Genomic DNA, 13,855 nt, shown 5'->3' with positions numbered 1-13,855 from the left:
CTTACTTCATTCATCTTCTCAGTAGTACGATGATTACATTGGGTTAATTCTCCTGGGCTTTTCTTTGTGAAGGAACATTTGAAATCAGCATTTTAGATTTTGCTTTTCTAGCCTCAGTTTAAGTTTCTTGGACACTAATTTTGGTGCCATTAACAGCCTTTACATACAATCAGAACTACTTTGGATTTTGTGAAATATCATTTGACAATATTCTGCTACAATAATCACTCAAAGCATCACTCACTGTTCTCTTGACAGCCACTCACGTTTCATTCAGCATCTCTCTATCTATAGCCCTATGCTTTGTTTTGCACCTATTATGCAGTAATCTCTCTGTCTTCAGAAGTTTCTTTACGGTGATTTTATAAGATGGAGGTTACCTCCCACTATGAACTATGCTACTGGGTGCATATCTTTCCAGTGCAGGGTCAGCTATTCTTTTAAACTTGAGCCATAGTTCCTTTACATACTCCTGCTCTGTGCTGAAAGTTTAAAGTTCCTCATTGAGATATGACACTACTGATTTTTTAAAATCTAGTTTACTGAAAATATATCTTTGTGCTTGTTTAAGTTGTCTGTTGTACTTTGGTAATCATTGTTGCCATAGCCATGTATTGGTCACTGATACCAGTTTCAGTAATGGAATCTTCACAGAGTTCAGTTCTGTTTGTTGGCGTTAGATCCCTAATATTTCCATTATGAGTGAGGTTCTTGACTATCTGTTCTATCATGCCCACCACTAACAAAACTATAATTTCCCATATAATTGTTGGATGAGTAAGGTCTCCATCAATTATTACAGTATGCTTGGAGAACTTAGGTACAAGTGAACTGATATTTTCTCTAAAGTTTTTGGTTACGTCAGGAAATGAGTCAGGTGGGCGATAGCAGAATTCAATTATTTTATGCCCAGCCCTTATACTGAGTCTTGCCCAAACAATCTCACATGCAACTTCAGTTTCAATCTCAGTGGATTTGAGTTTCTCGTCTACTGTGACAAGTTCACCACCTTCATTTCCTATTTGCCTATCCTTTCGATATACACTTCAATTTTCCCCGAAACTCACACTAGACATTATTCGAATTAATTTCTGTGTGATAATTATTTGAATACATGAATAAATCAAAGATTTATACATATAAATAAATTATTTGCATATAAAAGGATTATTTGTCTCTGCAAAGGCAAATAATTAATTGTTGTTTATCATTTTTTATTCTTCTGTCACCTAACAAACAACATAGATTACAAAAACTTTTTTTTTCCAGTTTTGTTTCTGAGGCACAGCAAGCTATCTGTTTCATAAATATTGAATTATGGCAGTATGACTTGGTGGCTTAGTGAATAAGTGCCATACTACAAATCAAAATATGTGGAGTTTCCTGGAAGGGATATAAGTGATGAACAACAGAAAAAATCCTAGGACCTACTGGAGATCAGTCATTTGTAAATGTGAAAAATGCCACTTTACACCATGTTCTGAGTCCTTGTTAAATGCTGGTCTTCTTGTAACAACCTGGAAAGTCAGTTTAGAGGTCTTAGGAATACTACCTTCAGTAGCATCATGTCTGTAGGAGAGTTGATGACAGAAGATCCCCGAGAACTGGCAGCATTGTTGCCAGCTATTAGATGTGAAGTGCAAATGGCCAGGTGAAAATAATCGTTATTTATAGAGCGGTAACAGTGCTGAGGCATTGCAATAGGGACATAAACAAAACAATGTTACAGTATTGGTTGAGGCAGATTCACAAAGCAGTCATGCAACTGTCAGGGGGCATCTTTCGGTCATCCTACTGTGGGAAAGCCACCATGATGTTCATACCAACCTTTTGGCTGTGCAGAGCTTTGTTTGTTTTACAGAGTAATAAAAATAACCTAATTGAATGGCCTTAGCATTTACACTGCTGACCTTCCCCTGTCAACATGTAGAAACACTGTATGTAACTAGGCAAACATAAGAATATAGCCAACAGAGTAATTTGCGGTACCTTCCTCAGTTGTACCAAGGTCACTGAAGGTGACAGATGTGGCTCCACTTGATAGAACTACGCAATTTTGTTGTATTCTTAGTGCTTCAAAATGACTTAGCAAAGTAAGGATTTGTTAGCTGGTAATAGTTAACATCGACAGACTTTAAATCAGATGTCTCGTAAAACAGCGACATCAAGCAGCTAGATTCACAATTGTCACTGACCCTATTTGACAGTAGGATTTTTAGACTTCAGACTGAAAGTTTGAGCAGGAAACGTATTGGGGCTAATTGTTTGAGTTGCTCATCTAAGGTTGTTCATAATAAGAGGCGGACCAATTCAACATCAAAATTTTACAGCTATTTAAAACAAAATCACAGGGAACAACTGGTTGAAGAATACCATATTTATGCTAAACAAATGAAATAAGGACAAAGAAAACTGAAACTGCCACTTTTTTTCGGTCAGGGGAGACTTAACGTACTGGATGAGAAGGAAAGACTGATTGTTGGGGACTGCATCGGATGATATTTGAAAACCTGAGAGTTTAAAGGTGGAAGACAGGGTAATATGCAAGACAGAGATTACTACTAAAGCATCTTGCATGAGTTAATAAGAGTGAGGAGCTAAGTGCATTGCACGTAACAGAGGTGGGAGGGGGTGGTGGAAAAATAGACGGGAAAGACAATGAAAGATGTAGAAAACTAAAACGAAGTGAAGCAAAAATTAGTTACAATGACGAAAAGCTGAGTCGGAAGAAATTAACATAAATTAAGGCCAGTTGGGTGGTGAGAACCAAAGACATCTTGTAGTGCTGGTTCCCATCTGCAGAGTTTTGAGAAATTGGTGGCTGGCGGAATAATCCAGATAGCGCTTGTGGTGAAACAGATGCAGACTTCATGAATTTCATGTTGCAGAGCATACTCTGCAACAGGATATTGTGAGTTGCCAGTATATGCCCTCTGCCTATGCCCATTCATCCTAATTGATAATTTGGTGGTAGTCACGCCCATGTAGAAGGCTGAACAGTGTTTACATAATAGCTGGTATATGACGTGTCGTTTCGCGGGTGGCTCTCACTTTGATAGTATATGTTTTGCCAGTTATAGGGCTATTATAGGTGGTGGTAGGAGGATGCATAGTGCAAGTCTTGCAGTGGGGATGATCACAGGGATAGAAGCCATAGGGTAGGGAGATGGGTGCAGAAGGAGCTTAAGATCTGACAAGAATATTGCAGAGATTGGGAGGGTGACGGAGAGCTATTCTAGGTGTAGTGGGCAAAATTTCAGACAAAATGGATCTCGTTTCAGGGCTTGATTTTAGGAAGTCATGGCCCTGTCGAAGTAGCTGATTATCACATTACAGACCAGGATAATACAGAGTCACCAATGGTGTGCTCTGAAGCTGTTTAGTGGAGGGATGAGCAGTACCAGGATTGGATGTGATGGCCTGGGAAATCTGCTTTTTAACTAGGCTGTTGTGGTAATTACATGCAGTGAAGGCTGAGGTGAGAATGGTGGTGTGTTACTGTAAAGGGCCTGCATCTGAACAAATATGTCTGCCTCAGATGCCAAGGCTGTATGGAAGGGAACGTTTGACATGGAAAGGATGGCAACTGTCAAAATGTAAGTACTGTTGTTTGTTGGTAGGTTTAATGTGGACGGAGGTGTGTAACTGGCCTTCGGTGAGGATGAGATGAACATCAAGGAAAGTGACATGGGTTTTCGGAATAGGACCATGTGAAATTTAATTGGGAGAAGGTATTCAGAGATTCCATGAATTTTAGCAGCTCAGCCTCAACATGAGTCCATTTGTTAAAGATGTTATCAATCTATCAAACACAAATCCCAGGGGCTGAAGACTTATGGTTCCCAAGAAAGCATTCTCGAAGCGACCCATGTAAAGGTTAGCATAGGAAGGAGTAATCCTGGTTCCCATTGCTGTACCTCTGATCTGTTTGTATGTCTGCCCTTCAAAGGTGAAGTAACTGTCGGTAAGTATAAAGTTGTCTAAGGTGAGTAGGAAGGATGTTATAGGTTTGGAATCAGGTGGGTACTGACTGAGGAAATGTTCAGCAACAGAGAGACCATGTACGAAGGGAATGTAGTGCCATCAGTGGTGACAAGCAAGGTGTGTAATGGAAATTTTAGACGATCTAGGAAATGGTTGGTATCTTTGATGTAGGAGGGGAGTTTTTGTACCATAGGTTGGAGGTGTTGATCAACTAATGCAGATATGTGTTTGATCAGTGTTTTGAAGCCAGCAACTGTAGGATGGCTAGGATGATAGGGTTTGTGGATCTTAAGAAGAAGGTAAAAGGTGGGGGTGCATGGTTTGGGTGCTGTGGGAAGTTGTATGGATTGAGGTGTTATTTCTTGTGAGGGGCCTGAGGTTTTAATGAGGGACTGCAGGTCAATTTGAATCACATTAATGGGATCTTGATGGCAGATGCTGTATGTAGAGGTGTCTGATAGCTGGTGTAGACCTTCACTAAAATACTCCTTTCGGTCAAGTACTACAGTGGTAGATCCTTTGTCTGCTGGGAGGCTAATGACATTAGTCATCAGCTTTTAGGGAACGTAGAGTTCTGCAGAGGACAGGTTAGGGTCATGTTCTAGGGATCTGAGGAAGGGTTGTGAGGCAGTGCTGAATGTAAGGAGTTCTTGGAAGGCTTGTAAGGGATGATTTTGAGGTAGTGGTGGTGGATCAAGTTGGGATCATTGTCTGAATTGTTCAAGTCAGGGTTCAATGGTTTGCTGTTGGAAAGATTTTGGGGTTTGGTTGCAAAGTGATATTTCCAATGGATATTACGTGTGAAGGAAAGGGGGTTCTTCACCAAAACACCGTGATCAAATGCAGGTTTAGGGCTGAAAGTGAATCCCTCAGATAATACAGATAATTAAGGAGGGGAGAGTGCTTTAGATGAGAGCTCAAGGACACTACTGTTGTGACTGGTTCTTGGGATTATGGATTATTCGTGGTCTGGGAGGCAGTGGTGGAGGCTGTGGGATGTTAAGAAGATTGGCCAAGCTCAGTTTGTAGGAGTGGAGTGGTGGTTGATGTTGTGGCTGTTTAGAAAGCTGCAGAGGGACAGGAAGGGAAATACCACTGTTCAGGTAGTTTAGGAGAAGTTGGGATAGTTTTTTGAGGTGAAGTCTGTCATTGCCAAGTGACTTGCAGATAGTAAAATCAGACTGTGAGAACAAAGTCTTTTGCAGTAGCAATGATATGTAAAACATTCTCAGTTTTCTTGATGTGTCAATTCAGGATAAAATCTCAAGCTTTCAACGATAGCCTCCATCTTCATTCTCAGGAGCAACAGACAGTCTTCATTGCTGTTGTGGGGACCTTATATAGCCTGTGGACAGCTTCTGATTGGTTGGTGATTACGTACTGTTGTCACAGATGGTGTCAATGACTGAGCTGGTGGCACCACTGCTTCCGTGGGAACGTTAACACTGCAAGGAATGTCTCTGCTGCTTCTCTGCAGTGGGTGTTCATTTTCATGCATCACTCAGATAATTTCTGTTACCACTGTTAAAGTTCTTCTCGCTCGTTCTTATTTCAACAACCTCCTGAATAACAGAATCCCAGTACGTGGAGGTATTGGACAAAATTTTTGTTTCATCAAATAGTATTTTATGTTTGTTAGTGAGGCTGTGCTGCGCAGTTGCCCATTTCACTAGTTCCATTTTTCTAATATACCATTGGTATTCTGCACAGTGGTCAGAAATGGTACGAATGGTCTGACCTATATAATTGCTTCCGCACTCAAAGGGGATATTATAAATTCCAGCAACCCTGAGGCCAAGACTGTATGTAACAGGGCGCATCATCTCCTTAATTTTCTTAGAATGACGAAAAATTGGTCTTATACTCCGTCTACCCAGGACTCTTCCTATTTTATTTGATATAGCTCCACAAAAAGGACGATCCACAAATGGTGGTTCATCCTGTGAGTCTGCATCATTTTCATGTTTCCTTTTCTTGTAGAATGCTGCCTTTATATCTTGTGCACCATAACCATTCTTTTGGAACAGGTACTTCAGATGGTTAATTTCAGATTTCAAGTGGTCCTCGTCAGAAACAGGTTTTGCTCTACATACCAACGTGTTCAAAACAGCTCTCTTCTGAACAGGATGATGGAAACACTGTGCATTAAGATATAAATCAGAATAAATCAGCTTGTGGTACACAGAGTGGCCGAGATGCCTGTCTACCTTTCATTGTACTAAACCATGTAAGAATGGCAACCTTCCTTCTTTCTCCATCTTGACATTGAATCAGATGTCCGGATGTCTGCTGTTCATCTGTTCCATGAATTATTCAAGTTCTTCTGTGCTGTGTGGCCAGACCATAAATGTATTGTCAACATAATGATAAAATAAGGATGGATGGAGGGGTGCTGAATTTAATGCACATTCTTCAAAATTCTCCATAAAAAAGTTAGCCAATGAAGGCGACAACGGAGACCCCATCGCCATACCATCCATCATTTCATAAAATTTACTACCATACAAGAAGCAGGTGGTCATCATCACATGCCAGAACAGCTTTATAGTTTCAGGAGGAAAAAAACCCGCCAGCATTTTCAAAGTGTCCTCCACAGGAACTTTTGTGAACAGCGATACCACATCCAGGCTGACTAAAATGTCATTTGGACCAACTATAATCTATATGAGTTTCTCAGTGAACACCTGGGAGTTTTTGATGTGATGTTCACAACAGCCAACTATAGGTGTCATCAACTTTGTTAGGTATTTGGCCAAATTGTAGGTAGGAGAAACAATTGCACTGACAATAGGTCTTAAAGGAACATTATCCTGATGGATCTTCGGTAGTCTGTACAACCTGGAAGGTCTAGGAGCTCAGACTCTGAGATTTTATGTAACATCATGTGGTAGACCAGAGTTCTTCAGTAGCTTCATAGTTTTCCTGCTGTACATCAAAGCTGGGTCTCATTTAAGTCATTTGTTCTTACTGTCCTCCAATAGTGATATCATTTTGCTATGCTATTCGATGGTATCAAGAACGACGGTGGCATTTCCTTTGTCAGCAGGTAATAGAACAAGATCTTCATCTCTCCAAAGTAAACGGAGCCCCTCTCTCCCCTCTCTGCTGATATTAGATTTTGGAGGCTTAGCTGAGGCCAAAAAGCGACTGGTAATAAGTCTCACTTTGTCGGCAGCATCCTGTGCAAGATGTCACTCCGCCTGTTCTAGTCCACTGATAAGATCCACAATGCGTATAGTATGTGGTGTAAGAGGGCAAAGGAAAGCCACTGTCGTTTTTAATGCCACCAAATATCATAGCAATATGACATCATTATTGGAGGACAGTACGTACAAATGTCTTAAAACCTGTGAGAGTGGAAGTAATTATATAGGTCCGACCATCTGTACAGTTTCCGATCGCTGTGCAGAACACCACAGGCATATTAAAAATTGGGAACTAGTGAAATAGGCAGTTGTGGAGCACAGCCTCACTAACATACATAAAATACTACTTGATGAAACAAAAATTTTGTCCAATGCCTCCACATACTGGGATTCTGTTATTAAGGAGGCTGTTGAAATAAGAATGAGAGCAAAGAACTTTAACGGTGGTAGCAGAAATTATCTGAGCGATGCATGAAAATGAGCACTCGATGCAGAGAAGCAGCAGAGACATTCCTTGCAGTGTTAACATTCCCATGGAAGTAGTGGTGCCACCAGCGCAGTCATTGACAATGTCTGGGACAGCAGTACATAATTGCCGACCAATCACATGGTGATCAATCAAAAGCCATCTACGGCCTGTATAAGGCCAACACAGCAGCAGTGAAGACAGTCAGTTGTTCCTGACAATGTTGCCATTCATCATACAAACTAGAAATTTTGTCTAAGTCATCCTGTATCTTCCTGTAGTCACTCAGCATACCATACACCACAGCATCATCAGCAAACAAACACAGATTGCTGCCCACCCTGTCCAACAAATCATTTATGTGTATTGAGAACAACAGCAGTCCTATCATACTTCCCTATAACACTTACGACAATACACTTGCTTCTGATGAACACTTGCTGTCGAGGACAACATACTGGGTTCTATTAGGTAAGAAGTCTTCGAGCCACTCACATATTTGTGAACTTATTCCATATGCTTGTATCTTCGTTAAGTCTGCAGTGGGGTACCATGTGAAACACCTTCCGAAAACCTAGAAATATGGTATCTGCCTGTTGGCCTTCACCCGTAGTTCGCAGTATATCATATAAGAAATGGGCAAGTTGCTGATGAGCTTCTCAATCACAAGAAAGTTCATTATATTCGAACTTGAGAATATGTTCAAGGATTCTGCAGCAAACTAAAATTAGGGATATTGGTCTGTAATTTTGCGGGTCCATTCTTCTGCCCTTCTTATATACTAGAGTCACTTGTGCTTTTTTCCAGTCACGTGGAACTTTGTGCTGACCGAGAGATTCATGCAGGCTAGGTAAGGGGCTAATGCTGTTGAGTACTCTTTGTAAAACTGAATTGAGATTCCATCCGGACATTGTGATTTATATGCTTTCAAATCTTTCCGCTGTTTCTCTACATCAGGGATGCTTATTACTATGTCATCCATACCAGAGCCTGTCCAATGTTCAAATGACGGTACGTTCGTGATTCTCAAACATTCTGCAACTGAAATTGCTTTGGTTAACTTTTGAGCATTTACTATCTTAGGTTCTGCAAAGCATTAAGAAGAAGAAATAAAAGTGTTTATTTTGAATTGTCTTGATTAAAAACTAGGAGGTTTAAATTTATTGCCTTGGAGTTGACACGCACAGTGTCAACAATTTTCATTTATGTTACTTTGTCAGTAATACCAATTATTATTTACACCTTCTATCAAATATTTACAAAATATGTAACTAATATAAAATGTTCTTCTTATCCTTCTTCATTCAGCATACTGTTTGCTCTCTTAAGATGATCTCATACAACAAAAGTAACATATCAGTCTTAATTTGTAAATGTTTAATTTATGTGTATTAAAACAGTATTAATTTTGCCATAAAGTTGACACTTGTTGAATAGCATTTTTAAATTCATTAATACCAATGTCATTGTTCCCTCCGTTCAGTAAAAAGGCTAGTATTGTATCATCTGCAAATAAGAAAAATAAAATTTGTATGATGGAACTGACAGTAATCACTTCTCTTCGTACATATAAGATGCTGCTGTGAACCTTCTGTCTTGCAAAAACTTTACCTTTTGCTCGATGTGGCATGATGCACACTATTGAAACACAAAACTCAGTTACAAAGCATTCCTTCTAGTAATAACTTTTGATTTACTTGTTTTAATATGTTCATGTTGTAAACTAGTTCAACTGAGGGAATACGTGATAACTGCTGTTAAATGTATTAATTAATAACTATCTGTTGTCATAACATGTAAGCTTTCACAGCTGGTATCTTCATTAATTGAAACTTACAGGCTGAATTGCCGTGGTCCATATATAAAACTACTTCTCCTTCCTGACGTTTCGTTGCCTACTGCGGGCAACATCTTCCGAGGTGAGTCGGTGACTGGCTGCTAGGCACTGGAGGTCCCGCCTATATAGAGCGGCTAGATGGTGCCACCACTCATCACGTGCTTTAAACTTTAAAACTATCTCTGGCTAGTGCCATCTCTCTCGATTACAGGTAATCGATTGTCACTTTGTTGTCTAGTTTTAATCCTTCTTCTTTATTATTAAAATTATTTTCGTGTTTGTAGATCTCTATAGCTTCTCTATACATGCGGGTATAATAATGTGAGGTCCTAGCTATCATGTTTGTCTCGCTAAATTTTATTTCGTGATCACCGTCTTTGAAAATGTGTTCTGCTACAGCTGATTTGTCAATTTGTTCCAATCTACAGTTCCTTTTGTGTTCTGCTAGGCGGGTATTAACACTCCTTTTAGGTGTTTTAATATAAACCATGCCACAGCTACACGGAATTTTATACACACCTGGGGTGGCTAATGGGTGTTGTGCGTCTTTCACCGATCTTAAACTTTCACTCATTTTCTTGGTAGGTCGAAAGATTGTCTCCACTCGAAACTTGGCCAAAACTTTCCCAATATGGTCCATGGTGTTATGAATAAATGGAAGAAAAACTTTTCCAGCCGACGGTTGTTGTTGCCGTGTATTTTTGGACACTTTTCTTCTAGGGTGGAGTGCTCGATCTATCTCGTTATCAGTGTACCCATTTTTCTTGAAGGCCATTCGCAAATGGCTTAATTCATTTTGCAAATAAATTGACTCACAGATATTATTAGCCCTGTCCACTAAAGTTTTTATGACTCCTCTCTTCTGCCTAGGATGATGATTCGAACCCTTATGTAGGTGACGATCGGTGTGTCTGTGTCTTTCCTATATACCTTGTGCCCTATAGTCCCATCTGCCCGTTTAGTAACCAATACATCCAAAAAATTTAGTTGTCCATTACTCTCTTTCTCCGTGGTGAATTGTATCTTTGGATTGAAACTGTTTATGTGCACCAAAAAATCACTTAGTTCCTCTTCAGCATGATTCCATATCACAAAGGTGTCATCCACGTATCGATACCATTTCAAAGGGCTTTTTTTGGAGGACTGCAGCATTTGTTGTTCGAAAAATTCCATAAATAGATTAGCAATAGCTGGGCTCAGAGGGCTATCCATGGCTGCCCCATCAATTTGTTCATAAAACTTGTTGTGATATTGAAAATAAGTCGAGGGTAGACAACGTCGAAACAAAGCTATTATATCAGTAGGAAACATATCAGCTATGTAAGAAAGAGCTTCGTCAACAGGGACCATGGTGAAGAGGGATACTACATCGAAACTGACAAGGATGTCACTTGGACTAACTGTGATCTCCCTCAATTTTTCGATAAAATGCATGGAATTTTTAATATGAATGTCAGTTTTACCTGTATCCGATTGCAACAAAGAAGCAAGATATCTAGCCAGCTCTTGAGTAGGAGCCCCAATGGCACTTACTATCGGTCTCAATGGGACACGGGGCTTGTGTATCTTAGGTAACCCTTACAGTCTAGAAGGGTAAGCTTCCGTTTTGCAAAGGTATTTTTTTATTTTCTGTAGGAATGGAAGAGTTTTTTATTAATCGCTGGGTAGCACTTAACACTTTTGTTGTAAGGTCCTTTTTCACTTTTTTATAGGTGGTAGGATCCAAGAGGGCCCTGATCTTCTTATGATAATCCTCACTCTTCATCACAACAGTAGCATTACCCTTATCAGCAATAATATTCCTGTCCGCATTAATCTCCCGTAACGATTTCCTTTCTCCTAGGGGTAAATTACTGGTGGGTGGCTTGGCTATACATAATATCCTGGCTGTTTCCATCCTGAATTCATCGGCAGAATGCGGTGATAACAGACGAATCTCTGCTTCTATATTGGCAACAATATCTTCCATGGGAATCTGTGATGGAGTGATAGCAAAATTACCTCCCTTTGAGAGAACAGAGACTTGCTCCTTGGATAGTTCTTTCCCGGACAAGTTTATAACTGTATGGGAACTGTCTGTAATCAATGTTTCCTGTTTTTGTAAATGCTCAAACTACTTCTTCTGTCTATTAGAAGACACTTCTGCCCTAAGTTCCAGATATCTAAGTGTTAATCTATCCACCTTATTCCAATCACCCAACCACATAGTATTGCTAATACATAAATGAAGATTTAACAATTGACTACTAGTTACCACAATTCCTTGACGGGTTTGGTGGATCCGCTCCCACAGCATCGTCAATTCCATGCGTAAATAAATTCGGTTCGCTTGCACTAAATGGAACATTCTTCTCGCTTTCAAAAACTTTGGAACTGTCCCAGTGTCACGACAACATAGCAACTTTGTTCACCCGCTTTTTTGCTACGTTGTTAAGCCATTTGCGAACGGCCTTCAAGAGAAATGGGTACACTGACAACAAGATAGATCGAGCACTCCACCCTAGAAGGAAAGTGTCCGAAAATACACGGCAACAACAACCGTCGGCTGGAAAAGTTTTTCTTCCATTTGTTCATAACATCACGGACTGTATTGGGAAAGTTTTGGCCAAGTTTCAAGTGGAGACAATCTTTCAACCTACGTAGAAAATTAGTGAAAGTTTAAGATTGGTGAAAGACGCACAACACCCGTTAGCCACCCCAGGTGTGTATAAAATTCCGTGTAGCTATGGCATGGTTTATATTGGGCAACTAAAAGGAGTGTTAATACCCGCCTAGCGGAACACAAAAGGAACTGTAGATTGGAACAAATTGACAAATCAGCTGTAACGGAACACGTTTTCAAAGACTGTGATCACGACATAAAATTTAGTGAGACAAACGTGATAGCTAGGACCTGACATTATTATACCCGCGAGAGAAGCTATAGAGATCCACAAGCACGAAAATAATTTTAATAAAAAAGAAGAAGGATTAAAACTAGACAAGATATGGCAGTCGACTTTGCACCAATGAAGTGACAATCGATTACCTGCAATCGAGAGATATGGCACTAGCCAGAGATAGTTTTAAAGTTGAAAGCATGTGATGAGTGGTGGCTCCATCTAAGCACTCTATATAAGTGGAACCTCCAGTGCCTAGCAGCCAGTCGCCAACTCACCTCGGAAGATGTTGCCCGCAGTAGGCAACGAAACGTCAGGAAGGAGAAGAAATTTTATATATGGACCACGGCAATTCAGCTCTGAAGTTTTAATTAATGAAGTATCTGTTGTGTTTGTGGGTACTGATGATTCATATGCATACTTTCCTTTTTATCCAGAGACATTCATCACAGCAATCATTTAGCAAAGAAATTTTTGAGAAACTTCTTTCTAGCATTGTGGTCAATGAAAGTGTCCCAAAGGTTGCCATAAATCTACAACCAAGTGGAAAAGTATATGCAAAATTGTTGATTGAACTGGCTTTTCTTGCAGATGGAGAAGTAAGTTATTAGATGGAATATTGTGAGAACAAAAATTGTTGTGTTAAATTAGCAATAGCATTAATACTCAAGTGCCAATTTAAAAAATAAATTTTTATTTGTTTTAAATACTTTATCGAAAGTTCTGGCAGAAAAGGAGACACTTCATTTTTCTTACAAGATGTGATCAATGTATTTAGACTTATTTCTGTCTACTGCTAAACAAAGTATTAATTTGTGTTTTTTTTAAAGAATATTATTCATCAACTCCACTTAAAATATAATAAAGTACTCCCTGGTAAAATGCTCATGCAGTCGTTTCATTACAATCAATTACGTGTAACAGCTTCTTAACTAGTCGTAAGCATTCTTTGATTTGTTTTGAATGCCAAATAAATCCTGAAAGATTTTGGATTCTTTAATATATTTCCAGTTCTCTGAAACATTTATTTATTTTAATACATTCATGTTGTAAAGCTGTTAAATGTATTAATTAATAACTTCATTTAGTATTATTAAGTTAGCTTAAAATCATTCTGCAAGGTTACACCCTGTTGTCAGTAAAATATATAAATGAAACTAAATATTCTACAACCCGTATTTAACAGTTGGTTTGAGAATTACATTCCGGATTTACTTATTGGTGACTAACACATTTCCTGCACTTGAGTCTTGAAGTTTGTTTCCTGACAATGAATTTTTATTTCTAAACCACTGATATAATCATAAATTTGATACTGGCAAGTGCTTGAGGAAATATAATTGATTTAAGAAGTAAAAGTAATACCTTCCCTTATTACCTTTGAGTTGAATGGACTCCGTGGCGTACATTCCATTTCTACATTGTGTAAGATGTTTCTCTTCAAATTCTTTCAGCGTTTGTTACTCTTCTTGAACATTAGCGAAGAAATTTTGCTTCCAGAAGGTGTTTTGCTTGACTATTCATTGATATATTTTAAATTCTG

The 13,855-nt window shown here is 39.2% G+C and overlaps 1 protein-coding gene across 1 annotated transcript in view; it reads left to right on the top strand.

The window, feature by feature from the left end:
- LOC126463715 (DNA-dependent protein kinase catalytic subunit-like) overlaps positions 1-13,855 on the top strand; it is a 475,012-nt gene that overhangs the window by 155,897 nt on the left and 305,260 nt on the right. Inside the window, exon 20 of the mRNA XM_050096185.1 lies at positions 12,750-12,911. Coding sequence (XP_049952142.1) covers positions 12,750-12,911 — 162 coding nt within the window. The remainder of the gene's footprint in view (positions 1-12,749; positions 12,912-13,855) is intronic.

This window comes from Schistocerca serialis, chromosome 1 (assembly GCF_023864345.2).
Source record: "Schistocerca serialis cubense isolate TAMUIC-IGC-003099 chromosome 1, iqSchSeri2.2, whole genome shotgun sequence".
Classification (NCBI taxonomy): domain Eukaryota; kingdom Metazoa; phylum Arthropoda; class Insecta; order Orthoptera; family Acrididae; genus Schistocerca; species Schistocerca serialis.
This window is presented reverse-complemented; position numbering and strand designations above follow the sequence as displayed.